This window comes from Sorex araneus, chromosome 4 (genome assembly GCF_027595985.1).
Source record: "Sorex araneus isolate mSorAra2 chromosome 4, mSorAra2.pri, whole genome shotgun sequence".
Taxonomy (NCBI): domain Eukaryota; kingdom Metazoa; phylum Chordata; class Mammalia; order Eulipotyphla; family Soricidae; genus Sorex; species Sorex araneus.
In genome coordinates this window covers 110,995,579-111,019,248 of record NC_073305.1, presented here as the reverse complement: position 1 = coordinate 111,019,248, position 23,670 = coordinate 110,995,579, and the positions used below count along the sequence as shown (strand labels likewise).

Genomic DNA, 23,670 nt, shown 5'->3' with positions numbered 1-23,670 from the left:
ACTGACTCCCCACATAGAGTCACATAAGTGAGTGTAGGGTTTATGAAAAAAACATTTAATTTGTTTCAAATAAATGTCTTTATTATTTATTATCAGTCAGTGTTGGTTCATATACTTGTTTCATAAACCTGTATATGCAGGGTTGCATAACACATTTTCTGGCAAAGGGGAGTTATGAGTGGAAAAGTTAAGGAAGCTCTGAACTTTTGTGAATTAGATGAATACTGTGTTATTATTATTCCATGTGATAATATTATTACACCTGTGTGTATTGAACCAAATACCAACGTAAACACAAATGAAACTAGAAAAATTTGAATGAAAGATTGAATCTGTGTTCTGGTGATGATATCACAGCATCATTTTTGCAAGATGTTACCATTAGAAGAAAATGGGGATACAGAATTTGAACTTTCCATTTTTTCTTCTTGTTTATTTTATTTGTATTTTGGGGTGAGCCAATAGTGCTGGGGACCACAAGTACTGTTCTAGGCAGTTCTCAGAAGGCCATATAGTACTCGGGATTTTGCCTGGGGTTCCTCTTTTATTTCAGATAGCTGTAGGGGGGTTTACAATTATTTCACATGTTTTTTTAATTTAAAATCTTTTCATGAAAATGAATATTTTGACATGAAAAGATTAACTCACATTATTAGCCTCCCTCTATTTGGATGGTTGCCAAAAGCAAGATTTACTTCAGATAGTAACATAGAATGTTACTATCATGTGATTTATTCCAAGATGATCCCTGGTCACATTTTAACTTTTGTGGAATTTCATAAAAACTGCAAGCCATCATACTGATTTCTGACATATTTACAATAAGTATTTCACTAGGTTATCTGTGAAACTGCTTTTCTAAACTTCATTTATTTATTTATTTATTTTTAAACTTCATTTATTTTTAAGTTTTCTTTGTGGTTGGTAGTTCATAAAAGAATAGGAATTAGAACTTGAAGTAGGAATAAGGAGTGGGGAATAGGGATAAATTATTATTTCTGTTAGTGTTAATCACACAAATTTCATTTTTGTGAAAATATTCTAATCGAATATTTGGTGACTATTGGATAAATGTTGTGGATTTTAAGGTTTAACCTTGGGATTAATAACTAAGGTATCTATTCCCAAACCTATGCTTCTTCTCTACAGAGACTATTTCATAAGAAAAAATTAAAATAATATAACAGTAAAAGCAATGGAAAAAGACTTGTGTTTAAAAGTTGAATTTTATTGATATATACGTTCTGCAGTTGATAAGACTATTTTCATTGACTTATGTTGAAGTTTGATGAAAAACATGCAATCTGTCTTTTGATATTGATAGGATTACTGAAGAGATTATCAGTGTTTATAGACTATGAATGTATTTCTCAATAATTATAAGGGAAATTTTAATATGTTTCAAGGAAAACTGCTATTTGATGTTAAGTGGTTAACGAGACATTTAAATTTTTTCCTAGGTACATCCAAATGAACTAACAAATGGTGTTATAAATGCTGCATTCATGCTTCTTTTCAAAGATCTTATCAAACTCTTTGCCTGCTACAATGACGGAGTTATTAACTTACTTGGTATGTAGAACCACTTATGTCTTTAAATAATTACAGCGTGCAGTGCAAAAATTTGGATATTGCAGGTTTCATATGTGCAAAATGTCATACATCAAAGTTTTCTTTGTTTTCTTATGTCAGCCAAGATTAAGTTCAGATTTTGGTGATAAAAATTTTGGAATGGAGACCAGAGAGATAGTCAGCAGATAATGTGCTTGTTTTGCATGTGGCTGACACAGTTTTGATCTTCGACATTCCATATTGCCTCCTAGGCATCACCAGGATCACAGAGCCAGGAATAAGTCCTGAGCACTTCCAAGTGTAGCCCCCCCCCCCAAACAAGCATAAGAACAAAATTTTAGAATGACAGAGGAATTGATATAGGCTTTGCCTGATGGATAAGTTGTACAGATGCTGACATATACCTCTGAGAACACCCTGCAGATAGGCAGGAAAATGAAGTCTCTGCTTCCTTGCTGAGTATAACACTAAGAGGGGCCATTCTATTTCCTCAGTTTATGAACCCAGACGTTCTAGCTGTTGTGAATAATGCACCATATATTGAACAGTGTTTCCTAACATATTCTGGAATTCCAAAATTCTTATGCTTTATTCTTAGACCAGGTCTAAGATGGAATCTTTGGCAGGTCATTTCACTGTTATCAAGGCCAGATACTTCTGGAATAATGGCAAGACCAATAGTCATACTGTTGAATTCTAAAGGGTTAATACATCATCTCACTTTTGATATAGTAGAGGTAGTATTGTGTGAGGTGACTTTATAGTGGTACTGGCAGAGTGATGTGGACATAAATGATAAATTTTAATTTAGGGTAAATAGTATGTAATGGTATGTAGAGATCACTGCTTTTGTCTGTGCTAGAAATAATAATTAAGCCTTAAACTGTTGCATGGTGGATAGTTAGTCTTCCTGGAGTTTTGTGCCATGGTGGAAGCTCAGTGTTGATCTCAGGTATTTTCAGGCTGAGAACTTAGCAGTGATTGAGGATATCTCAGTCCATGCTCAAAAACCTGTTCATAACACTATTTCTGATGCAGGCAGCATTTTGTTAAAAAGTAAACAAACCTATGGAGTCATAACTCCTTTATTATTTTTGAAATTTTTTAATTGAATCACAGTGAGATATACAGTTATAAGGTTGTTCATGATTGGGTTTCAGTTATATAATGTTCCACTACCCATCCCTTCACCAGTGCACATTTCCCACCACCAGTGTCCCTAATTTTCCTCCCTACCCCCTTGCCCGCCTGTGTGGCAAACACTTTTGTTCTTTCTCTCTCTCTTTCTTGCTCTTTCTCTCTCTCTCTCTTTCTCTTTCTTTCGCTCTTTCCTTTGGGCACTAATATTGATAAGATGGTATTGCTTGAAATACAGATACTGAAAGGTTATCATGTATATCCATTCACCTACTTTCAACACTCAGTTCTTGTCCAGAGGGATAATTTCTAACTATTATTGTCATAGTGATTCTAACTGTCTTTTGTCCCCTACACACTTTTAGCAAACTTTCAACTGTTGATTAGTCCTCCTGGCTCCTGTTTTTCCTGACCTTGAATATTAGTCTCATACTACTTTTATTCTTAATATCCCATAAATGGGTGCAGTAATTCTATGTCTGTCCCTATCCTTTTGACTCATTTCATTCAGCATGATACTGTTTATGTCCATCCATTTATAAGCAAGTTTTATGATTTCACTTTTCCCAACAGCTTCATAGTATTCCACTGTGTAGATATACCATAGCTTCTTTATCTAGTTGTCTGTTCTTGGCACTTGGGTTGTTTCCAGCTTTAACTCCAATATTATTGATAGTCTTTTTGTATTTTAGCCCTTTGATTTCTATTTGCATGGAATAAAAATAGTCTCACATTCTTTTATCTATTGGGATTATCAGTTCATGATTTTTTTCTTCCAGGTGATTTTGTCACCAATCTTTCACTTTTTTTCTAAGTGCTTGATCATTAATACCCACAATGTATCACTGCTTATATTTTGGTGCCATTCCATGTATCTACCATATTTGTTCAACATACAGTGAAAAATCAGATAGGTATTCTGAATAAAGTTTATGCTACAGAAAAAGCTTATTTTACAGTAGATTTCTTTCTGCTGTTCAAGCCACCTCAAAATTATTTAGCACACCACTTTTGTGACACCAGCATGAGAAAACATTCCTAATATTTCTTTTCGTTTTTAGTCAACAAGTCATAGGGAACTTACCAGAGCTACGAGTGTGATTGGGGGGAGAAATGGCAGTGTAAAACAGTAAGGTGTGATGAGATGATGAACAGTCTGTCTTCATGAAGCCCCCAGGAAGTTTCAAGGTCTGCTTGAGGCTGACCTCATGTACTTCATCTACTTGGTGATGGGGTGTTTTTGCATTTCTTCAACTTTATGATTTGATATATTAGATAACACTTGAGGTCTTATAATCTCTTGATATTTGTGGTCAGAATCTCAGTTTCTTCAAGTAAGCAAAGAACAATTTTTCCAAGGGAGATTACTGTCTGAAGAATACAGTGCTCTGTTCCGAAACACTCACAGCTTCTATTGCATTTTCTTACTCAAGTGTGTCAGAGGCATTCTGTAGTTGAATCTGCTCTGTACTTGGAGCTTTACATACCTCTAGTTCTAGTGGAACAAAGACTCAAAGAGATTAGTTGTAGAATCTTCCCTTTATCTGGACCCTACTTATATTTAACACTATATTCACTGTATCACTGTATCACTGTCATCCCATTGTTTGTCGATTTACTTGAACAGGCACCAGTAACATCTCTATTCCTCCCAGCCCTGAACTTTTAGCAGCCTCTCCTTACTCATCTTTCCCAACGATAGGAGGCTTTTTCAGGGTCAAGGGAATGAGACCTATAGTTACTGTTTTTGGCATATTGAATATGCCACGGGTAGCTTGCTAGGCTCTGCCTATGTGGGTGGGATACTCTCAGTAGTTTGCCAGGATTTCTGACTCTCTGAGAGATATGTATATATATTATATAGATATGTATATAATATATATGTGTATATAATATACATGCATAATATATGTGCATATTATATACAATATATAATATATGTATATATAATATACATGCATAATATATATGCACATTATATACATATCTATATAATATGTATATATAATATACATGCATAATATATATGCATATTATGTACATATCTATATAATATATATACATATATTCCTCTATGCTTTGTTGCCTACTATCTGAACTCCATCAAATATGGTGTGGTAATTATGGAAAATGGTAGGAAGTGTTTTATAATGTGTCTGGAAAGTGGCCTGGAGCATGGTGGCAGTTGGGTAGTGGAGGTCAGCTGCTGGGGCTGGATCCCTTAGGGCTGAGAGGGTTCTCACCTGCCCCCCCTCTGGGGCGCACCAAGTGAAAACAGCCTGGCGTGGAGTTATTAGATATTCCATTTAAAACAGCATACAATACAGGTATTGTGTATGCTAGCTCCAAAACAAATAAGTAAAGAGCTCAGTAAACTTATGCTCGTATTTTCGCTGGTATAAGATAAAATAATTTGTCTTTCACATGAAGGAGTGAAAAATATCACTTTATACCATCAAAACTTCACTGAAGTATCACATCTCTTAATTTTTAGTATCTCTTCCCTTTGATATACATGTGACTTATCAAGGTAGCTAAGCATACCTGAAATTCTTTCTTGATAGGCTCTAATAGTCTGGTTCAGTCACAGCTACATTCCATAGATTTGAGACCACTACAGAGATTGATATTCTTGAAATAAAACTGAGAAGATTCAATGTTATCCCTGCTGAATGAGAGCAAACTACCTCTCGTACAGTGCTTATGGGGATAAAGTGAGAATTTGCTACTTGGTACTTCCTATCAGGAACTATGCTGAGTTTATACTTCTCAAGGCACCACATTGCTATAAGTAGGAGTGACCACTTGATTGAATTTATATGTTCATTGCTACAGTCCTCTATCTTTTAAAAAATATTTGATAACCTGGTGCTTATTTTCTCAGAGATCAGGAAACTAGCATAGTTTTTGATACTTTCAAAGTAAAGGCTATTTCTACTACGTATTCAGGAAATGAGGAAAATAACTTGTTTCTAGTACCCAGTAGACTAATTTTATTTTATCTCCTAATCACCCTAAAACCTTTGCGCAGATCTTTAGGCCCTTTGCTCTCTCTCTGGGTCCCTGGAAAGGCAGCGTCCAGAGAGTCAGTGCCCCTTTCCTGAGTGTCCAGCCACTCTGAGAAAGTCCCCATGCAGGTGGCTCAGAGAACATGTTGGTGGCTGTGTTTTGTGGACCTTCTTCAGGGGTACTTGGAGAATTTATTAAAATTCTATGGTGTAAAAAACTAAAGCACGCTGATGGGCGTGTGCACTCGCGGGCTCTCCGGGCAGCTCTGTCTCACCGCCCGCGTTTGGTGCTCTGGAACCGCTGTGTATGGGCTGGATCGGGACGGCCATTGGACAGGCGAAGGAAGAACGAGGACCAAGCTGGTTGCTGATTAGTTACTGTTTATTCAATCTTCCATCTTTCTCCTCTCCCGCACTCCCAGTTCCATCCTCTCTATGGATCTACTGCAGCCTTCTTCACTAGTTTCTCCCCCTACTTGTCTCTCCCACCTTGCCCTCTAGGCTACACACAGCCGGTAACAAAATCAACATAAGAAAGCCCTTCCTGAGGGCCACCTTGTTCAAAGGGAACACTACCTAAGGGCATTCCAAAGCCCTTCCTGACTCTTAAGGTGTTTTTCTCCTTTCCTTAGTCCAAACACTTATTAACATCTTAATACTAGTTATTTTTGTATGGACATAGCAAGAGATACATTGAGGCTTGCAAGGCAGCTCTCTTGGCAACATCTTGCCACAGGCTCAGACTATAGCACTCAGGCCAGATTAATCATTCCTCACCCTAGCAGGGTCCAAATCTAGTTATCACTGTTTGGATCATGACAGCATTTGTCCATGACCAAGCTCTTAACTTATAGTTAAGCATTAGGCACTTTGGCCAGGCCCATCTTGATGCCAGGGTAGGACACAACTCACTGCTTGCCCTGGGTCCATCTCGTCCCTCGGCAGGACCCTGCTTTTGGGGGTGTTAGGAAGTAAGGGCAGCTGAGGCTTAGGTAAAGAGACCAGATTCCCAGGAGGAAAATATCACGTAGAGTCAAATGACTCCCAGGTTACAAATGCATGGCATTTGCTAAGTCTTCCTGTGTCCATACAAAAAGGACATGGCTCTGAATAAACTATGCAAAGGACTCAAGGAGAAAAACAGTATTTACAAGTCAACAGAACACTAAGAAAGAAGCTACAAATAAACAGAGAGGAATGGGAGCACTGTGGTGGGAGTAACCCAATAAACCTAAACTACCTGAGAATATGTTATCCTACACTATGGTATAGCTCTTTCTAGTGATACAGTGATACACTGACTATAGTGTTAAATATAAGTAGGGTCCAGATAAAAGGTAGATTCTGGAACTAATCTGTTTGAGTCTTTGTCCCACTAGAACTAGAGGTATGTAAAGCTCCAAATACAGAGCAGATTCAACTACAGAATGCCTCTGACACACTTGAGTAAGAAAATGCATAGAAGCTGTGAGTGTTTTGGAACAGAGCACTGTATTCTGAAGACAGTACAGAGCACTGTATTCAGACAGTAATCTCCCTTGGAAAACTTGTTCTTTGTTTACTTGAAGAGTCTCAGATTCCGACCACAAATATCTAGCTATACCATAGAATTTTAATAAATTCTCCAAATACTCTTGAAAAAGGTCCACAAAACACAGCCACCAAGATGTTCTCTGAGCCACTTGCATAGGGACTTTCTCAGAGTGGCTGGGTATAGCTGGGCTGGAATGATAGTGCAGCGGGTAGGGCATTTGCCTTGCACGTGGCCGACCCAGGTTCGATTCCTCCGCCCCTCTCGGAGAGCCCAGCAAGCTACCGAGAGTATCCTTGCCCGCACGGCAGAGCCTGAAAAGCTACCGTGGTGTATTCGATATGCCAAAAACAGTAATAAGTCTCTCAATGGAAACATTACTGGTGCCCGCTTGAGCAAATTGATGAACGACGGGATGACAGTGACAGTGATGGTACAGTTCATTCCAGACTCTGTAACTCACTAGGTCTGACATGGGGCTGGAGCATTTACATTCCCAATACCATAGTGAGTGAGAGTGGTGTTGCTACGGGTTGTAGCTTAGAAACTGCAGTCATTCCCAGATGCCCAGGCAAGTATTTCTTTTTTTTAATTAGTGAATCACCGTGAGGGTACAGTTACAGATTTATACATTTTTGTGCTCATATTTCCCCCATACAAAGTTCGAGAACCCATCCCTTCACCAGTGGCCATTCTCCACCACCAGTAAACTCAGTGTCCCTCCCACCCTCCCCAGTCCCGTCTCCCCCCACCCCAAACTGCCACTATGGCAGGGTATTCCCTTTTGTTATCTCTCTCTGATTAGGTGTTGTGGTTTGCAATAAAGGTGTTGAGTGGCCATTGTGTTCAGTCTCTTGTCCACATTCGGCACGCGTCACCCATCCCCCGCATGACCTCCGACCACATTTTACTTGATGCTCCCTTCTCTGAGTTGCCCAGAATGAGAGACCAGCCACCAAGCCTGGAGTCAACCTCCTAGTACTTATTTCTACTATTCTTGGGTGTTAGATTTCTAGTCTATTATTCTGTATTCCACAGATGAGTGCAATCTTTCTATGTCTGTCTCTCTCTTTCTGACTCATTTCACTTAGCATGATACTTTCCATGCTGATCCACTTATATGCAAACTTCATGACCTCATTTTTTCTAACAGCTGCATAGTATTCCATTGTATAGATGTACCAAAGTTTCTTCAACCAGTCATCTGTTCTAGGGCATTCGGGTTTTTTCCAGATTCTGGCTATTTTAAACAGTGCTGCAATGAACATATGAGTGCAGATGTCATTTTGACTATACTTTTTTGCTACTCTGGGATATATTCCCAGCAGTGGTATTGCTGGGTCAAATGGGAGCTCAACCTCTAGTTTTTTGAGAATCGTCCATATTGTTTTCCAAAAGGGCTGAACTAGTCGGCATTCCCATCAGCAGTGTAGAAGGGTCCCTTTCTCCCCAGATCCTCTCCGACAGCGGTTGCTTTTGTTCTTTTGGATGTGTGCTAGTCTCTGTGGTGTGAGGTGGTATCTCATGTTTGTTTTGATCTGCATCTCACTGATGATTGGTGCTGCAGAGCACTTTTTCATGTACCTTTTGGCCATTCGTATCTCTTCCTTGGGAAAGTTTCTGTTCATTTCTTCGCCCCATTTTTTCATGGGGTTGGATGTTTTCTTCCTGTAGAGTTCAACCAGTGCTTTATATACCATTGATATCAACCCCTTATCTGATGGGTATTGTGTAAATATCCTTTCCCATTCTATAGATAGTCTTTGTATTCTGGTCACTGTATCTTTTGCGGTGCAGAAGCTTTTTAGTTTAATGTAGTCCCATTTGTTGATCTCTGTTTCTACTAGATTGCTTAGTTCCGTGTCATCTGTGAAGATACCTTTATCTTCAATATCGTGGAGGGTTTTGCCGACCTTGTCGTCAATGTACCTTATGGTTTGTGGTCTGATGTTGAGGTCTTTAATCCATTTTGATCTGACTTTTGTGCATGGTGTCAGGTCGAGGTCTAAGCCCATTCTTTTGCATGTGGTTGTCCAGTTGTGCCAGCACCATTTGTTAAAGAGGATTTCCTTGCTCCACTTCACATCTCTTGCTCCCTTATCAAAGATTAGATGATCGTACATTGGAGGTTTTGTGTAGGGATATTCCACCCTGTTCCATTGGTCTTCAGCTCTGCCTTTGTTCCAGTACCATGCTGTTTTAATTGTTACCACTTTGTAGTAGAGTTTAAGGTTGGGGAGGGTGATGCCTCCCATCATCTTTTTCCCAAGAATTGTTTTAGCTATCTATGGGGGTTTATTGTTCCATATAAATTTCAGGATTGCTTGATCCATTTCTTTGAAGAATGCCATGGGTATCCTTATAGGGATCGCATTAAATCTGTATAGTGCTTTGGGGAGTATTCAGGCAAGTATTTTGAATCCGCATATATGCACCCCAATTGGTAGGTTAGCAGTAAAATTACAGAGTCTAATGTAACATTCTTCTTTTTTGCTCAGAACTTTCAAAATTCATTCCAGTTATTGAGATTATTATCATTTGAAATGAATGGAATCAAGGGAAAAAATGTAACACCCAAACAAAAAATTTATATTCAGATCAACCAAAATATTAAGTTTTAGTATTCAGTTCAGCACAACTTATGTTATAATTGTTTGCCATTTAAGTTTAAATTGTGCCGTATTTTTATGTGGCAACCCTACTGCCTACAGAAACTTGCCAGATGTTGCCCTTTTGGCATGTTCATATATTCCTTTTGGGTCAGACTGTTTATCTCCCTCATGTATGCTGGAATTTCTGAGTTCTAAATCTCCTTATTGGTACTAAAGAGTTGCCAAGAAGAAGTAAGGAAGAGGAGACAATGGCATGAAGAGTATTTTCCCTTCATCATTAAATGAGGGTTGCTTACAGGATCTCTAAGCAAGGCAAGACCTGTCTACTCGGACTAAGGAGGAAAAGTTTCTAACAACAGTAGCTCACTTTGGTTTAAATTGAGTAAAATGTCTACCTTTCCCCTTTATTTCTCAATAATAGCCATAACTTTCACTAAAAGTACCATGGTGAGGCTGCATGTGTAACTTAGCCAAATCACTGACAATTTCACAGCTCAAAAGATTAAACTGAAGTTCTGCAATGAAAGAATCTATATCTACAAGAGATAAGCCAGTTCTAGGGAATGTGAAGGATTATCACAATCTGGTGCCTAGAGCTAGGAATTTAAATTCCTTTGTTGTCATTTTCCTTTTAAACACTCCAAGAAGTGTCAGGAACAGACACCCACCCCACACTTCTGCTGGCCTTGTTTCCATCATATAATCTGTTATCAGCCACTTGAGTTCATAAATTTGACTCTGGCTACTCATGTAATAAAACTTCAGGTAATACTTAAATGTTTTATCCCTATACTATCTAGACTGTTGTGAAGTTTTAAGTTTCTAATTATTTCCGTTAGCAATTACTGCCTTCAGATGCAGTCAGGTCATATAACTAACCCCAGATTCCCAGCTTTTACCTTTTTCTGAGTATGATTTCAACAGCCTCTCTAGGTACCCAGTAATGTAACTATCCCAGAAATACTCTAAATAAGTTAGGCACTGAGTTAGGTATTGATGTAATTACTAAAGTCCTATAGAAATGGCTCTAGACCCAGCTCCTAAGATAACTGGCATAAGATCTCATGTACCAGGGAAGCTGCTGACACCACCGCTTAAGTGTATAACAAAATAAGATGCTCCCTCCCCTTCACCTGTCTTGCAATGCTGAAAAGCTGGGCAATAGACACCTGCTTCTGTGATCATGTGGCTGTGGCTGTAATCGTTATCTCCAAAACCCAGGAAGTTGGAGAGAGAACAGTGGAACAGTGCTAAAAGATAATCACGTGCTTCTAAGATCTTATAATTTTTCAGAAGAAACAGCTGAAAGATACAGGAAGAATGCATCTGTCTCACTTTAATATCCCCTGGGTCTGCCCAATTTGCAAAATTAATTTTGCACGCAGAAACCTGATTTTTTTTTTCATAAGCCTAGTGAAAGAATGGAGGCTGGGTAAATCAGTCACCAGCAAAAAATGCAGTGCTCTTACAGTGAGAAAAACACCTTGGTAATGTATAGCACAAAACCACACTGCCTTTTTTTTAAGGCGGGACAGTTTATTGGCAAGACAAATAAAAGATTTTTTTTTAATTCTCCTTTGCTGATACATGTACTCTTCTTTAGCAGTCAGTAAGATGACCTCTTACTAAAGTCTTTTCCCTCTGCCTTATCTCTGTATTCTTCATTAGAAAGCCTATTATCTTGGGGTGAGACACACCTAGTGGTGTTCAGGACTTACTCCTGACTTAGAGATCACTCCTGGTGGGACTCAGGGGCTCATGTGTGATGCCAGGAATTGAACCCAGGTGAGGAGCATGCAAAGCAAGGGCCTTACCCACTGTACTGTATCTCTAGTCCCTATTACCTTCTTTGTCATGAATCCCCAGTACAGTTTTTTAGTCCATGTTCTCCATCTGGGTTTTAGTTTTGCATTTATCTGTAGAAACTTAAATTTATTCTTTTTTGTCTCTAAAACTGAACTCTGAATTTTTCCTTCTGAATCATTTCATTTCTATTTGCATATTATTAGTCCCTTAAACCTCAATTATGTTTGTCATTCATCTTACTAAAATCCCTACCAAATAAGAAATAAAGTTTTCTTGATTTGTTTTCATACTCTTATCAGTGTGTGCCTGTTTCTTTACCAATTCTGCTTCAAAAAACTGAATTTATTTATTTCACAGCTCATTTGGCAACTAAGCATTTTAAACCATGTGGTTCTCCTCTGTTGTCTTGAGTATCACTGTATCACTATATCACTGTCATCCCGTTGCTCATCAGTTTGCTTGAACAGGCACCAGTAATGACTCCATTGTGATATAGATGCTGAAGAGTTATTATGTATATCCCTTCCTCTACTTTCAACACTCAGTTCTTGTCCAGAGTGATCATTTCCAACTATTGTTGCCATACTGGATCCTCCTCTATCTTAATTACCCTCCACCCCACACACAGTTGTGGTAATTTCCAACCATTGGCCAGTCCTGCTGGCCCCTATTTTCCCTGACCTTGGATATTAGTCTCATCCTATTTTCTCTTGTATCCCACAGATGAATGCAGTCATTCTATGTCTGTCCCTCTCCTTCTGACTCAGCATGATACTCTCCATGTCCATAAATTTATAGGCAAATTTCATGATTCCATTTTTTCCCAACAGCTGCGTAGTATTTCATTGTGTAGATGTGCCATAGTTTCTTTATCCATTTGTCTGTTCTCGGGTACTCAGGTTGTTTCCAGATTCTGGCTATTGAGTAGTGCTGTAATCAACACGGCCACCTGGTCCAGCTGTTTTGGTAAACAATGTGGACATTCCTCAAAAAACTAGAACTTGAGCTGCCATTTGATCGAGCAATACTTCTTCTGGGAATATACCAGCAATATATCATATTTCATATATTGCTTAGTCAAATTACCATAAAGATAAAAATTAATTTTAAAAAGCAGCCAGAGCACCACATTCGTGGCCGTGTTATACCTCATGCTGTATGCTATGATGTACGAAGAGTAGCATACCACATTTAAAGGGTTACAAAGTAAAAGGCAACTGACCTCAATCAAAAGAAAACATTAGTGCACAAGGCCCAACCTGTAATAACCTGTTGGTAATCTCTTAATGGCTCCAAGGTGAGATACAATAATCTTCACATACTTTCCCTTAAGGAAACTTTTTTTGGCCATTTTTAGCAGATTATTCATAATAAGCAATATAAAATAAATTATATAGGATCTGCCTTTGGGGTAGACTTGGGTGGGAAATTTTGAAATAATGGTGGTGGGACTGGTGTTGGAATATTGAATGTAACAAATTGTTGTGAAAAAAAATTTTTTTAAAGCAGCCAGATAAGACAGGAGAAAAAAAAATGATTCCAACCAGATGGTTTCAATCGTCTGTGATATATAGGAAACAAAACAAGAGTATTGATAGTATCAGTGGATAACAAACTCCCAGCACCAGAGTACAAACTAAGAACACCAGTTGGAGAGAGAATAAGTGGGGGCTGCACATGAAACCAAGGGGGGGGTGGAACCCGGGGTGCGTGAGTCCTTGGCACTTTGTTGGTGCTAAGGGAAGTTAATCGTGTTCATTAAACCCAGAAATGTTGTTTAAACATTTTTTAAATTATAACTCTATGATTTACCATGTTGTTGATAATATAGTTGTTTCAACTATTTAAGGGTCCAACACCAATCACACCGCCAATGTGACCTTCCCTCCACCGACGTCAACAGTTTCCTACTCACAACCCCAGCCTACCCCCTTACAGGCACAAACACATTTACTTCATATTGTTTGTTAAAACACAAAGTAAAATGGAATTATCAAAACTTAAAGGCCTAGAAATGTTAATACCATTCTAAATGCATTACCTTAATTATAACATTTACTAATTATAATATTTCCCATTTTGATACATTATTCTAAATGTAAATTGAGGTGATTCAGTTTACTTTTAATTTTTGTGCTATTGTTGAAGCTCTGATAATTAAATAAATTTACAGTAAAAAAAGTGGGTGAATTATGTATGTGAAGATAATATTAAAAGAATTATTAAAAACTTTTTTCAATTTATAAAATATTTGTTACAGCACCATAAGAAAAAACAAGAGTGTATTTTAAGAAGAAATCCTTGTATTTATCCATTTTTCAAAAAACAGTCACTGTCATCTCAAATCTTAACATGTAAAAAATAGCATAAGTTTGCTTCCTTGATCGTTTTTGCTTTCCTTGAGTACTCCACAGGGGAGGTCCGTGTCAAAAGTAAAATTACCAAAAACTGTCAACAGAAGTTAATGAGTAGCTGTCCTCAATAATTAGTTCTTTGTGTAATTATATATTATTAAAGCTTTCTTCAGAAAATTAAAAATACTTTTGAGGTAGTGAAATTATATGCTGAATGAAATCAAGATCTTTTAAGTATCAGAGAATATAAAAATAGCGTGTGTTTAACAATGTGCAAATATGAGATAATAAGGCAAGTGAACCAGCATTTATGTCCCAAAGTTGCTAGGAAGCTTTCATAGACATTGGTCTGATATGGCTACACCTGTGGTGTGAGTGATTGGCTGAATTTATGACTGACTGGTGACATCACTAATAAAGTCTTTACCCCATCCCCAAAAGTGTAGTAACATGGTGAAGGGACTGGTATTGGAACATTGTACCCCTAAAACTTAACCATGAATAACCTTCTAATTAGTGGCGATTTAACAAAAAAGTAAATAAAAAATTTAATAACTGTGGCAAGGAACCGGAGAGAAAATACAGTGGGTAGGGCATTTGCCTTCATGCAGGCAACCTGTATGAATCACCTGCACTCCATATGGTCCCCTGACCCCTCCCTGCCCAGAGTGATCCATCCCTGAGCACAAAACGAAGAATGAGCTCTGAATACAGCACGCTGTGTTCCGTCCCCCTCAAAAAAAAAAGAAGGAAGGAAGGAGGAAAGGGAGAGGAAGGGAGGAAGAAAGGACCTAACAGCATTGAGAAATCACATTCTTATACTTCAATAACAGTATAGTTATAGAACCTTCATTGTGAAGTCTGGTCTTGCGAGTACAGAAGAGAGTAGCAGCTTTTCTTCTGTCTAGAAGACTAAGGTTGAGAAAGAGGATGGGATCATTGACTAGAAAGTCATGAAAAGTTTGATAAACCTTATTTTTTCACAAAACTACTCTTTAACTAAAAGATACATGATTATTTAAAACTTTTTGAGTAATAAAACAGGTATCAATTTATGCAGAGTACAGTTTAAATAACTCTTGTGTCAGAGATGTTTATATGTTATATATTAACCGTCATCTCATTGCTCATCAATTTGTTCGAGCGGGCACCAGTAACATCTTTCATTGTGAGACTTATTGTTACTGTTTTTGGTATATCCAATATGCTACGGGTAGCTCTGCCGTGAGGGCTCGATACTCTCGGTAGCTTGCCGGACTCTCTGAGAGGGGCGGAGAAATCGAACACGGGTCAGCCTACCGCTATGCTATTGCTCCAGCCCATGTTATATATTAATGCTTTATAATATGTGAATTATTAGTTTATAGTGAGCTACTAAGGAATTAAGGAGTCTGTAGAATTCAGTCATGCTTTGCGATAGCTATCTTTAAGAATTTGTTGTTTTCCAAAACAGATTATTGGGGCATGTGGATCATAAATTTATCACTGCTGTTGATAGTGTATATTTTTTATTTCCATTAATTCAGTTTTTCATGTGAATTACCTTAGAACATAACCCTGTCTTAAACTATTTGGTCTTTCTTGTTTATGTGCTTTAATTCCAATATAAAGATTTTAGTGTCTAATTTTTTTATTGGAAAATTAAGTGTTAAGTAATAGTAGATATAGAAGAAAATGGGATATAATTTTTTTTCAAAACACTTACCTTTATCTTCTAGAAAAGTTTTTTGAAATGAAGAAAGGACAATGTAAAGATGCCCTGGAAATTTACAAACGATTTTTAACTAGGATGACACGAGTTTCTGAATTTCTCAAAGTTGCAGAGGTAAGTAATTAAAAGTTTTGCTGGAAGTATACTTCTCAAATATCTGGAGTAGACAATGGAGTTTGTAATCTAACAAGTCATGTTACCACATGGTCACCATGTATGAGGGTTGGAAACTATATTAGAATCATTTCATCTAACTTTTCACTCAAATGCTCAGCCAGTTGCTCATTCTATCATCAAAGTTCATAGTCAGTAACTTCATTTACTGTTTTGTGGTAATCATTTCACCCTCTATCTTTGATTGTATGGAAGTGCTTCCTTCCTAGCAAACTCTAGGCATTAACTTTTAGAAAAGTCTTCACATTATTCCAAGTGTAAAAATGGCAAATAATAAAATAGGACCTTTAAGTTTATAGTCTCTAAAGGGTATTTCTTTTCTCATCAAAAAGACCAAATAACCAAATGCTGTTCCTGAGGTCATGTCTAAATTGTGTCAACTCTTACAAGAACCAATTATTGATTGATACTTAAGTTAGGCATTATGATATTGTTATCGTAGTTTTTTAGAGAATGACAATGGGATTTTACCTTTCATATCCACTGATTACTGCACAGACTGCAGTGCTGCATGAAAAGTTTTGTAGCTCATCATCAAAGCATACAGTGCCATGGATGTGGGACTTCCTTGTCACATGATTCTATTTCTGCCATTTCAATAAGATAGCACAAGAACATTTATCCAAAAAGCATTGACAATTCTCTAGTCTTTGCATTTCAAATTTCAGTTGTTTATAAGAGTAGTTATTGTCATATTCAAATTCTGAGACTGAAATAATAGGGTAGAATACTATTCTTATGCTTTGGCCCATAGCTTTTAATCAGAAATATATATTTTCTTATGGTATAGAGGAATCAGAGATAAAGACTAGTGTGTATAAATAATAGATTCACAGTATACCATGCTCATATGTATTTCCTTGTGGGGTTATTGATGTCGTGGTCTTAAAAGAAGGGTAGAAGGGCTGGAGAATTAAAACAGAAGTTATGATACATGCCATACATGCAGACAACCTCCACCTAACTCCTGTCACCTTGCTGTCCCCTGAGCATCACCAGATTCATCCTTCAAAGTCCCAGTGAACCACCAGACTGGCTCAGATGATGCACAGTACGCTCGAGCCTTAGCAACATGTCCTTGTCCCTGGCATTGAACTGCTGCCTGGGGCTGACTGGAAGGCATCCCTGAGCTTTCTGAGCAAGCCTGGAACTCCTAAAGACATTTTTTCAGAAGGAGGAGATTACTTGAAACTTTTGATTTTGCTGCTCTACACAAGTACTTTTGTATCTGATAGAATTTTCCCATGGTTTCACCGTCATTATCAATATAATGAATAAAATTTCCCTGACTTGTTTTATGGGAAAATCAGTTCTGCCTTTGCTCCCAGAGCAAAAGATTATTGTTCCACTAATCCCTTTGCACATGCTGCCCATTTCCTCATTTGTTATTAATAATTGAGTGGGTAAATAGTGGATATGTGACATTTCTCTAATCAGCATAAGGCTGAACTTATGAACTCGGTGAAAAGGGGGTACTTATAGGTGAATTTCTTCTTCTTTTGTAAACTTTTGTTCTATGTAAATTTTATTCTCAATGTATTGTAAACTTTATTTTAGCATAGGCCTAATTTAGGCTGCTGAGAGGATACATAAATAGTATACATAAACAGAAAGTCTAACTAAAACTGAAAAATATTTTAACATTATGACTAACATAGCTTATAGAATGGACACTAATTTACAAAGTTTATTTTTAGTAGAATAAACATTAAACCATATTGGTGTTTCTGTCAGATTTGAATTATACTGTTCATCCCTTAAACACTATCTGAATACAACTGTTGAGTAACTACTGTAGTACTGTCGTCCTGTTGCTCATCGATTTGCTCGAGGGGGCACTAGTAATGTCTCCATCGTGAGACTTGTTACTGTTTTTTTTTGGCATATCGAATATGCCACGGTTAACTTGCCAGGCTCTGATGTGCGGGCAGGATACTCTCTGTAGCTTGCCGGGTCCTCCAAGAGGGACAGAGGAATCGAACCTGGGTCGGCCGCGTGCAAAGCATACGACCTACCTGCTGTGCTATCGCTCCAGTCAACTGCTGAGTAGTTTGGTGACTACAGATATATTTTTAACAAATGTACAAAAATTCTCTCTTTACCAAACAGTTCTCATGTAGATTCAAATTACCTTATAGCTAGTATAGTTTGCCTGAAGAATATATAGCCCTCCTGATAACATTTTTTTTTTAATTCTAAAGAGAGAAGGGTGAGGACTAAATAGGGATAGGTTATTGGGTCTAGAAATGATTCATGATATTTTAAAATGTGGAATATTTGGACAATTTCTATAAAGTATGCAAATTTTCCAGAGAAATCACTTTTACTGCAGCAAAGTTTCCACATTTTGAATGCTTTTACAAGTTTCCTAGTGAAGATACTGAAATTTTGTGTAATGGTTAATTTAATGTAATAGTTATTTCTGCTAAACTTGCTTCCCTTTTATAGAACCAAGTTATTCTTAGTTTGCTATTCAAGGATAAATATCAAGTGGTGGGAGTTTCATCTCCCAGAATATTTTGCAGACAGAAAATGATGAGATTTCTGTAATATAATCACACTTAGCTGAGTTCTCCAATTACATCTTGGTTCAGAAGTTCAGGGCAATAAAAATAGTTTTTTCAAGAAAGAATTCTTGAACTGTGTCTTTTACAGGATTATCTATTTAATAGAAACTCAGTATGTTTTACCAAAATTATTCCAATATTTGGGATCTATAATACTTTAATTTCAAAAGTGCTGACTTCATTTGTATTAATGTTATCTAAGAAGATGTTAAATATGGAAATAAATATAATCAAGATGATTTAGTTTATAGTTTCCATAATTTATAATAATTTAAGCGAGTTTAGGGGCACATTAGAGCCTTTCCTAAGCTAGCATTCAGCCATTGACAAGTCAAGTCTGAGCTTCTGCAGGATTCCAGTCTAGAATTGATCAGGAGGGATGACAGTCACACTCCTACATCACTAGTTGTCCGCAGTGCATCAGTTTGTTCCCTCCTTCTGTCCAGCTGACTACAGCTGAAGACATCCTGTATTGTGACAGCTGGAACAGGTTGAACAGGCTGTGCTGCTGACATGTAATAGGTAGAAACTAAGGATGCTGCTAATATCCTAATAAGATAGCACCCAACAAAAAAATAATTATCACAGAATTTTAGTAGTGCCTAATGGGCAGAACCTGGCAAGCTACCTGTGATAGGTCTCATTCCCCTGTTTCGATATGCCAAAAACAGTAATGATGGGTCTCATTCCTCTGTTTTGATATGCCAAAAACAGTAATGAGAGGTCTCATTCCCCTGACCCTGAAAGAGCATCCAATCGTTGGGGAAGACAAGTATGGAGAGGCTGCTAAAATCTCAGGGCTGAGAGGAATAGAGATGTTACTGTTGCCCACTTGAGTAAATCGACAACAACGGGATGATAGTGTCAGTGAAAGTGATTAGAAGTGCCAAGAGAAGCCTTGCTTTAGACATAGAATGGCAGAGGACAAAGTTAGCTCAACGTTAGACTTACAAGTAGATTTTCCAATTTCCTATTTTTTCTTGCTCTTTTGTGGGAATTCAAACTTACTTTCATATACTCACTCATAAATTCCCTGAGTATAATTAAAGTGCCTCAGTTTTCACAGAGAGACCCTGTTACACACTTTTTCTGAGTCCCAATTTTATCATTTATATAAAGTAAGGTGATTGAAGTAACAATTCTATTATTTCAGTGTTTTATTTTGAACAATTTTCAAACTTATAAAAGTTGGCAGAGTATAATGAACACCTCTATACTGTGAGTTGATTCACTTTTTAAACATATTTTCATATTTGTGCACTTTCTAGCTCTCTTGCCCCATGGATATCTCTCTCTGCCCCTTCCTTCCCTTACTTCTTCACCCTAGGAAATTTTGGCCAAAAATAAAAATTCAGATATACTTTTCCTATTAATTCCATTTCCACAAATGTATCTTACATAGGTTCACACAGATCAAAAAATGGGTGTGCAGCATTGTTTGCAATGGCAAGCTATTAAGAGATTGAGAACAACTTAAATGCACATCAGTACGTTACTTGCAAAGTAAATACAGGACAGGAAAGTTCTGCACAGCTGTTTTGCAAATGTGGAAACTGTATTATCATGAATATAGCTATAATATGTATTTTAGAAAAATTTAGTTCGGTATTTATAGTACACAATTATGTAAGAATTAGATATAATAAACATACTGTATTACAAGTGTTACTTAAAGAAATTCTAGGATACATAAGAAAGTAACAAATTAGGGGCTGTAGCAATTGTTCAGCTAGTAGGGTACTTGCCTTGAACCCAGACTACCCAGTTCAGCAAACTGTATACATATGGGGGCCCCAAGCCCACCAGTAGTAATTCCTGAATGCAGAGCCAGAAGTAACCCCTGAGCATTGCCCAATGTGACTAACAAAATTAGAATAAAGAAATACACTTACAAAACAAGACCATTCTCTCTGTGGGAAGAAAAGTGGAAATTACACCCTAAACTATTTTCAGTAAGGTAAATGAATATTCCCCGTCTACACTTACTGGGCATAATTATTAGTTTAAGTTTAGTCTAAGGTTTTTTTTTTTTTTTTTAGTTTTAGCTGCTGTTACCCGTGAAGGAAACCTTTCAAGTTTTCACTTGATTTTCTTAATCTTTTTGGGGGAGTTCTAAGAAAATAATGTTACATATATATTTGTTCTGTTGCATGAGGAACTGTACAAGAGCATATGTTCAAAGAACCCAGGACCAGGTGGCTTCACCAGTAATTATACAGAACTTTCAAAGAAAAACTAATGCACATCCTACTCAAACTCCATAAAATGAAGAGTGGAACATTCCCGAAAACATTCTTGAGACCAGTATTACTCTAATCTCCAGACCAGCAAAGGACAGAATAAGTGTGTAAATATATAACTTATTTGCGAATGAAAAAAAATAGAAAAATATCCAGTAAAATCTTAGCACACTAAATCCAATACCAGGTAAGATTCTTCCTAGGCATGCAAGGGTGGTACAACCTATGTTGATCAATTAATGTAGTACACTATATCAGCAAAAAGAAAGACTAAAAAGTACATTATTATTTTGATAAATGCTGAAAAATCTTTAGACAAGATTAGCTATCCATTTATGTAAGTGCATTCAATAGTGAGTAAACGTAACATGCCATGAGATAATAAAGGTCATATATGATAAAAACCACAGCTAACATCATCCCCACTGGTGAAAAGTAAACATTTTTTTACTTAAGGTCTGGAATTAGCGGGGTCAGGGAGAACATACAGTGATTATGGTTCTTACCTTGCATGTGGCCAACCTCAGTTCAATCCCTGGCATCATGTCTAGTCCCCTGAGCACTTCCAGAGTGATCCCTGAGCAAAGAGCTGCTGAAAGCCCAGAACACACCCACGTGTGGCCTAAAAAACAAAACAAGAATCTAGAATTAAAGAAGGATGTTCATTTTTATCATGTATTTTTAGAAGTCCTAGACATAGTAACCCTGAAAGAGTCCAAGTAGCTTACACAACTCTGAGAGAAATTTTTTAAAAAATGGAAGCATCATGCTCCCTGGCTTCAAACTATATTACAAAACAATAGTAATTAAAACAATCAGATACTGGAACAAAGACAGGTACAAAAGCAATGAAATAGCATAAAAGAGTGAGTAAATAAATCCTCACATATATGGACAGCTAGTCTATAAATGTTGAGATTTTTATCTATGAAATAGAGAAAAGAAACCTCTTTAACAAATGATGATGAGAAAACTGGGTGGTATAACGTACAAAAGATTTATCTTGATCACTAACAACTTATGCAAAAATGAACCTAAGTTCTCAATGAACCTTAGAAATTTAGCAATAAGAGCAGAAGCCACAAAATAGAAGAAATTATAAGTGACATACCCAGCATCTGAACATCAGTAATATACTTAGAGACTCAACTCCGATATCAAGGGAAAAAAAAGAAAAAATTGAACTATATCAAGCTAATAGTTTTTATATAGCAAAAGAAATTACCTCAAAGACAAAAAGGGAGATGGTATTTGCACATCATACATTTGACAAAGGTTTTAAAATTCAAAAACAGAGCACACACCAACAGCAACAAAACAAGTAACCTAATTTTAAAAATGAACAAATGGACAACTTCTCCATGGAAGTCATTTAGAGGACCCACAGACATGGAAAAAATACTCTACATCTATTTACTACTTGGGAAAGTACCAATCAAATTCACAGTAAGGTGTTAGTCACCTTGTACCAGTGATAATAACCTGTATGAAAAATTTTGGAAACAGATTTGATAAAGACGAGCTTTGGGTCCTTGGGAAGAGGGAGGTGGCTACCCTTGTGATGGGTGTGGTGTTGGAATTATAGACATGGGAAATAACCATTAACCCTACATCACAGAACTCAATTTAAAAATGGAAAAAAACTATATTAAAGGGGAAAAAATAGGGTGATTCGATACTAGTCTGACTCAATTCTAACTGTGATTTTGAAAAATTCAAGTTTGCATTTTATTTCTATTGAGTTCACTATAAACCACTGTATACATATTTATTTACATTAGAACATTATGTAATTTAATACATATATGGGCTGGAGCGATAGCACAGCGGTAAGGCGTTCGCTTTTCATGCGGCCGACCTGTATTCAATTCCTTCGCTCCTCTTGGAGAGCCCTGCAAGCTATTGAGAGTATTGCGCCCACACAGCAGAGCCTGGCAAGCTACCCGTGGCATAATGGATATGCCAAAAACAGTAACAATAAGTCTCACAGTGAGAGATGTTACTGGTGGCCGCTTGAACAAATCGATGAGCAATGGGATGACAGTGACAGTGGCAATACGTATATAATATTTTCCATTAAAAATGGAAACAATATTGGCAAGAATTTATAGAAAAAGAAATTGTCTGTAGTATACTATAAGTGAGAATATAAATTGGTACAGCCTCTGTAGAAATGGTATAAATCTTATGTAGCAATATCTCTCATAGGAATTTATACAAAAGATATAAAAACTCTTATTCGAAAAAATATTTATACCTTTTTATATGTATAGCAGCCCAATTCATAGTAGCCAAAGTATGAAATAAAGCTAAATGTCCATTAGTAGATGACTGAATAAAGAAGCTGTGATCTGTAGAATCAATGAGATACTATTTGTCACTATAAAAGATAATATTTGCCCTTTGGGACAAATTGGTGTTTTACTCATGTGTGGAATGTAACTACTAAAGCAAGTGACTAGCAAAAAAACAAAAAACAAAGTTAACTTTTATACTTTGTTAATACTTAGATGTTTGCTATAGATAAAGGGAAGGGTGGGGTGAGATAAATTAATACAAGGGTTTTTTGGTTGTAGAACTTCAGTGGAAGGAATGGTGGCAACTATACACATAGAGGGGTGGAGGGATGAAACTAAACTATTGAAATTTTAAAGTGAAAACCAATACGTCACTAAAAGTTAACAAAGAACATGTGTTGTCAAAGTGATATTGACAATTATTATTTTTATAAATATCAAGCTATACTTTTAATAAATTATGTGGGTGATCTATTAAATTAAAAGATTAATTTTTAAAATTCTGATTTTTTTTAACCCACAGCAAGTTGGCATTGATAAAGGTGATATTCCTGACCTCACACAGGTAAGTGCTTCTCTGAATGGAAGATTTAATATATATCAAAGTATTATTTATCATTTGCCTTAAATGATCTCTATCTTGGGTATATAGTGCCATGAC

The 23,670-nt window shown here is 36.9% G+C and overlaps 1 protein-coding gene across 11 annotated transcripts in view; it reads left to right on the top strand.

Moving 5' to 3' along the window:
* Positions 1 to 23,670, top strand: part of SNAP91 (synaptosome associated protein 91) — a 155,308-nt gene that overhangs the window by 53,875 nt on the left and 77,763 nt on the right. For all 11 annotated transcript variants that reach the window (XM_055137165.1, XM_055137163.1, XM_055137168.1 and 8 more), the window contains exons 7-9: positions 1,461 to 1,572; positions 15,739 to 15,845; positions 23,533 to 23,574. In XM_055137165.1, the coding sequence (XP_054993140.1) occupies positions 1,461 to 1,572; positions 15,739 to 15,845; positions 23,533 to 23,574 (261 nt within the window). The remainder of the gene's footprint in view (positions 1 to 1,460; positions 1,573 to 15,738; positions 15,846 to 23,532; positions 23,575 to 23,670) is intronic.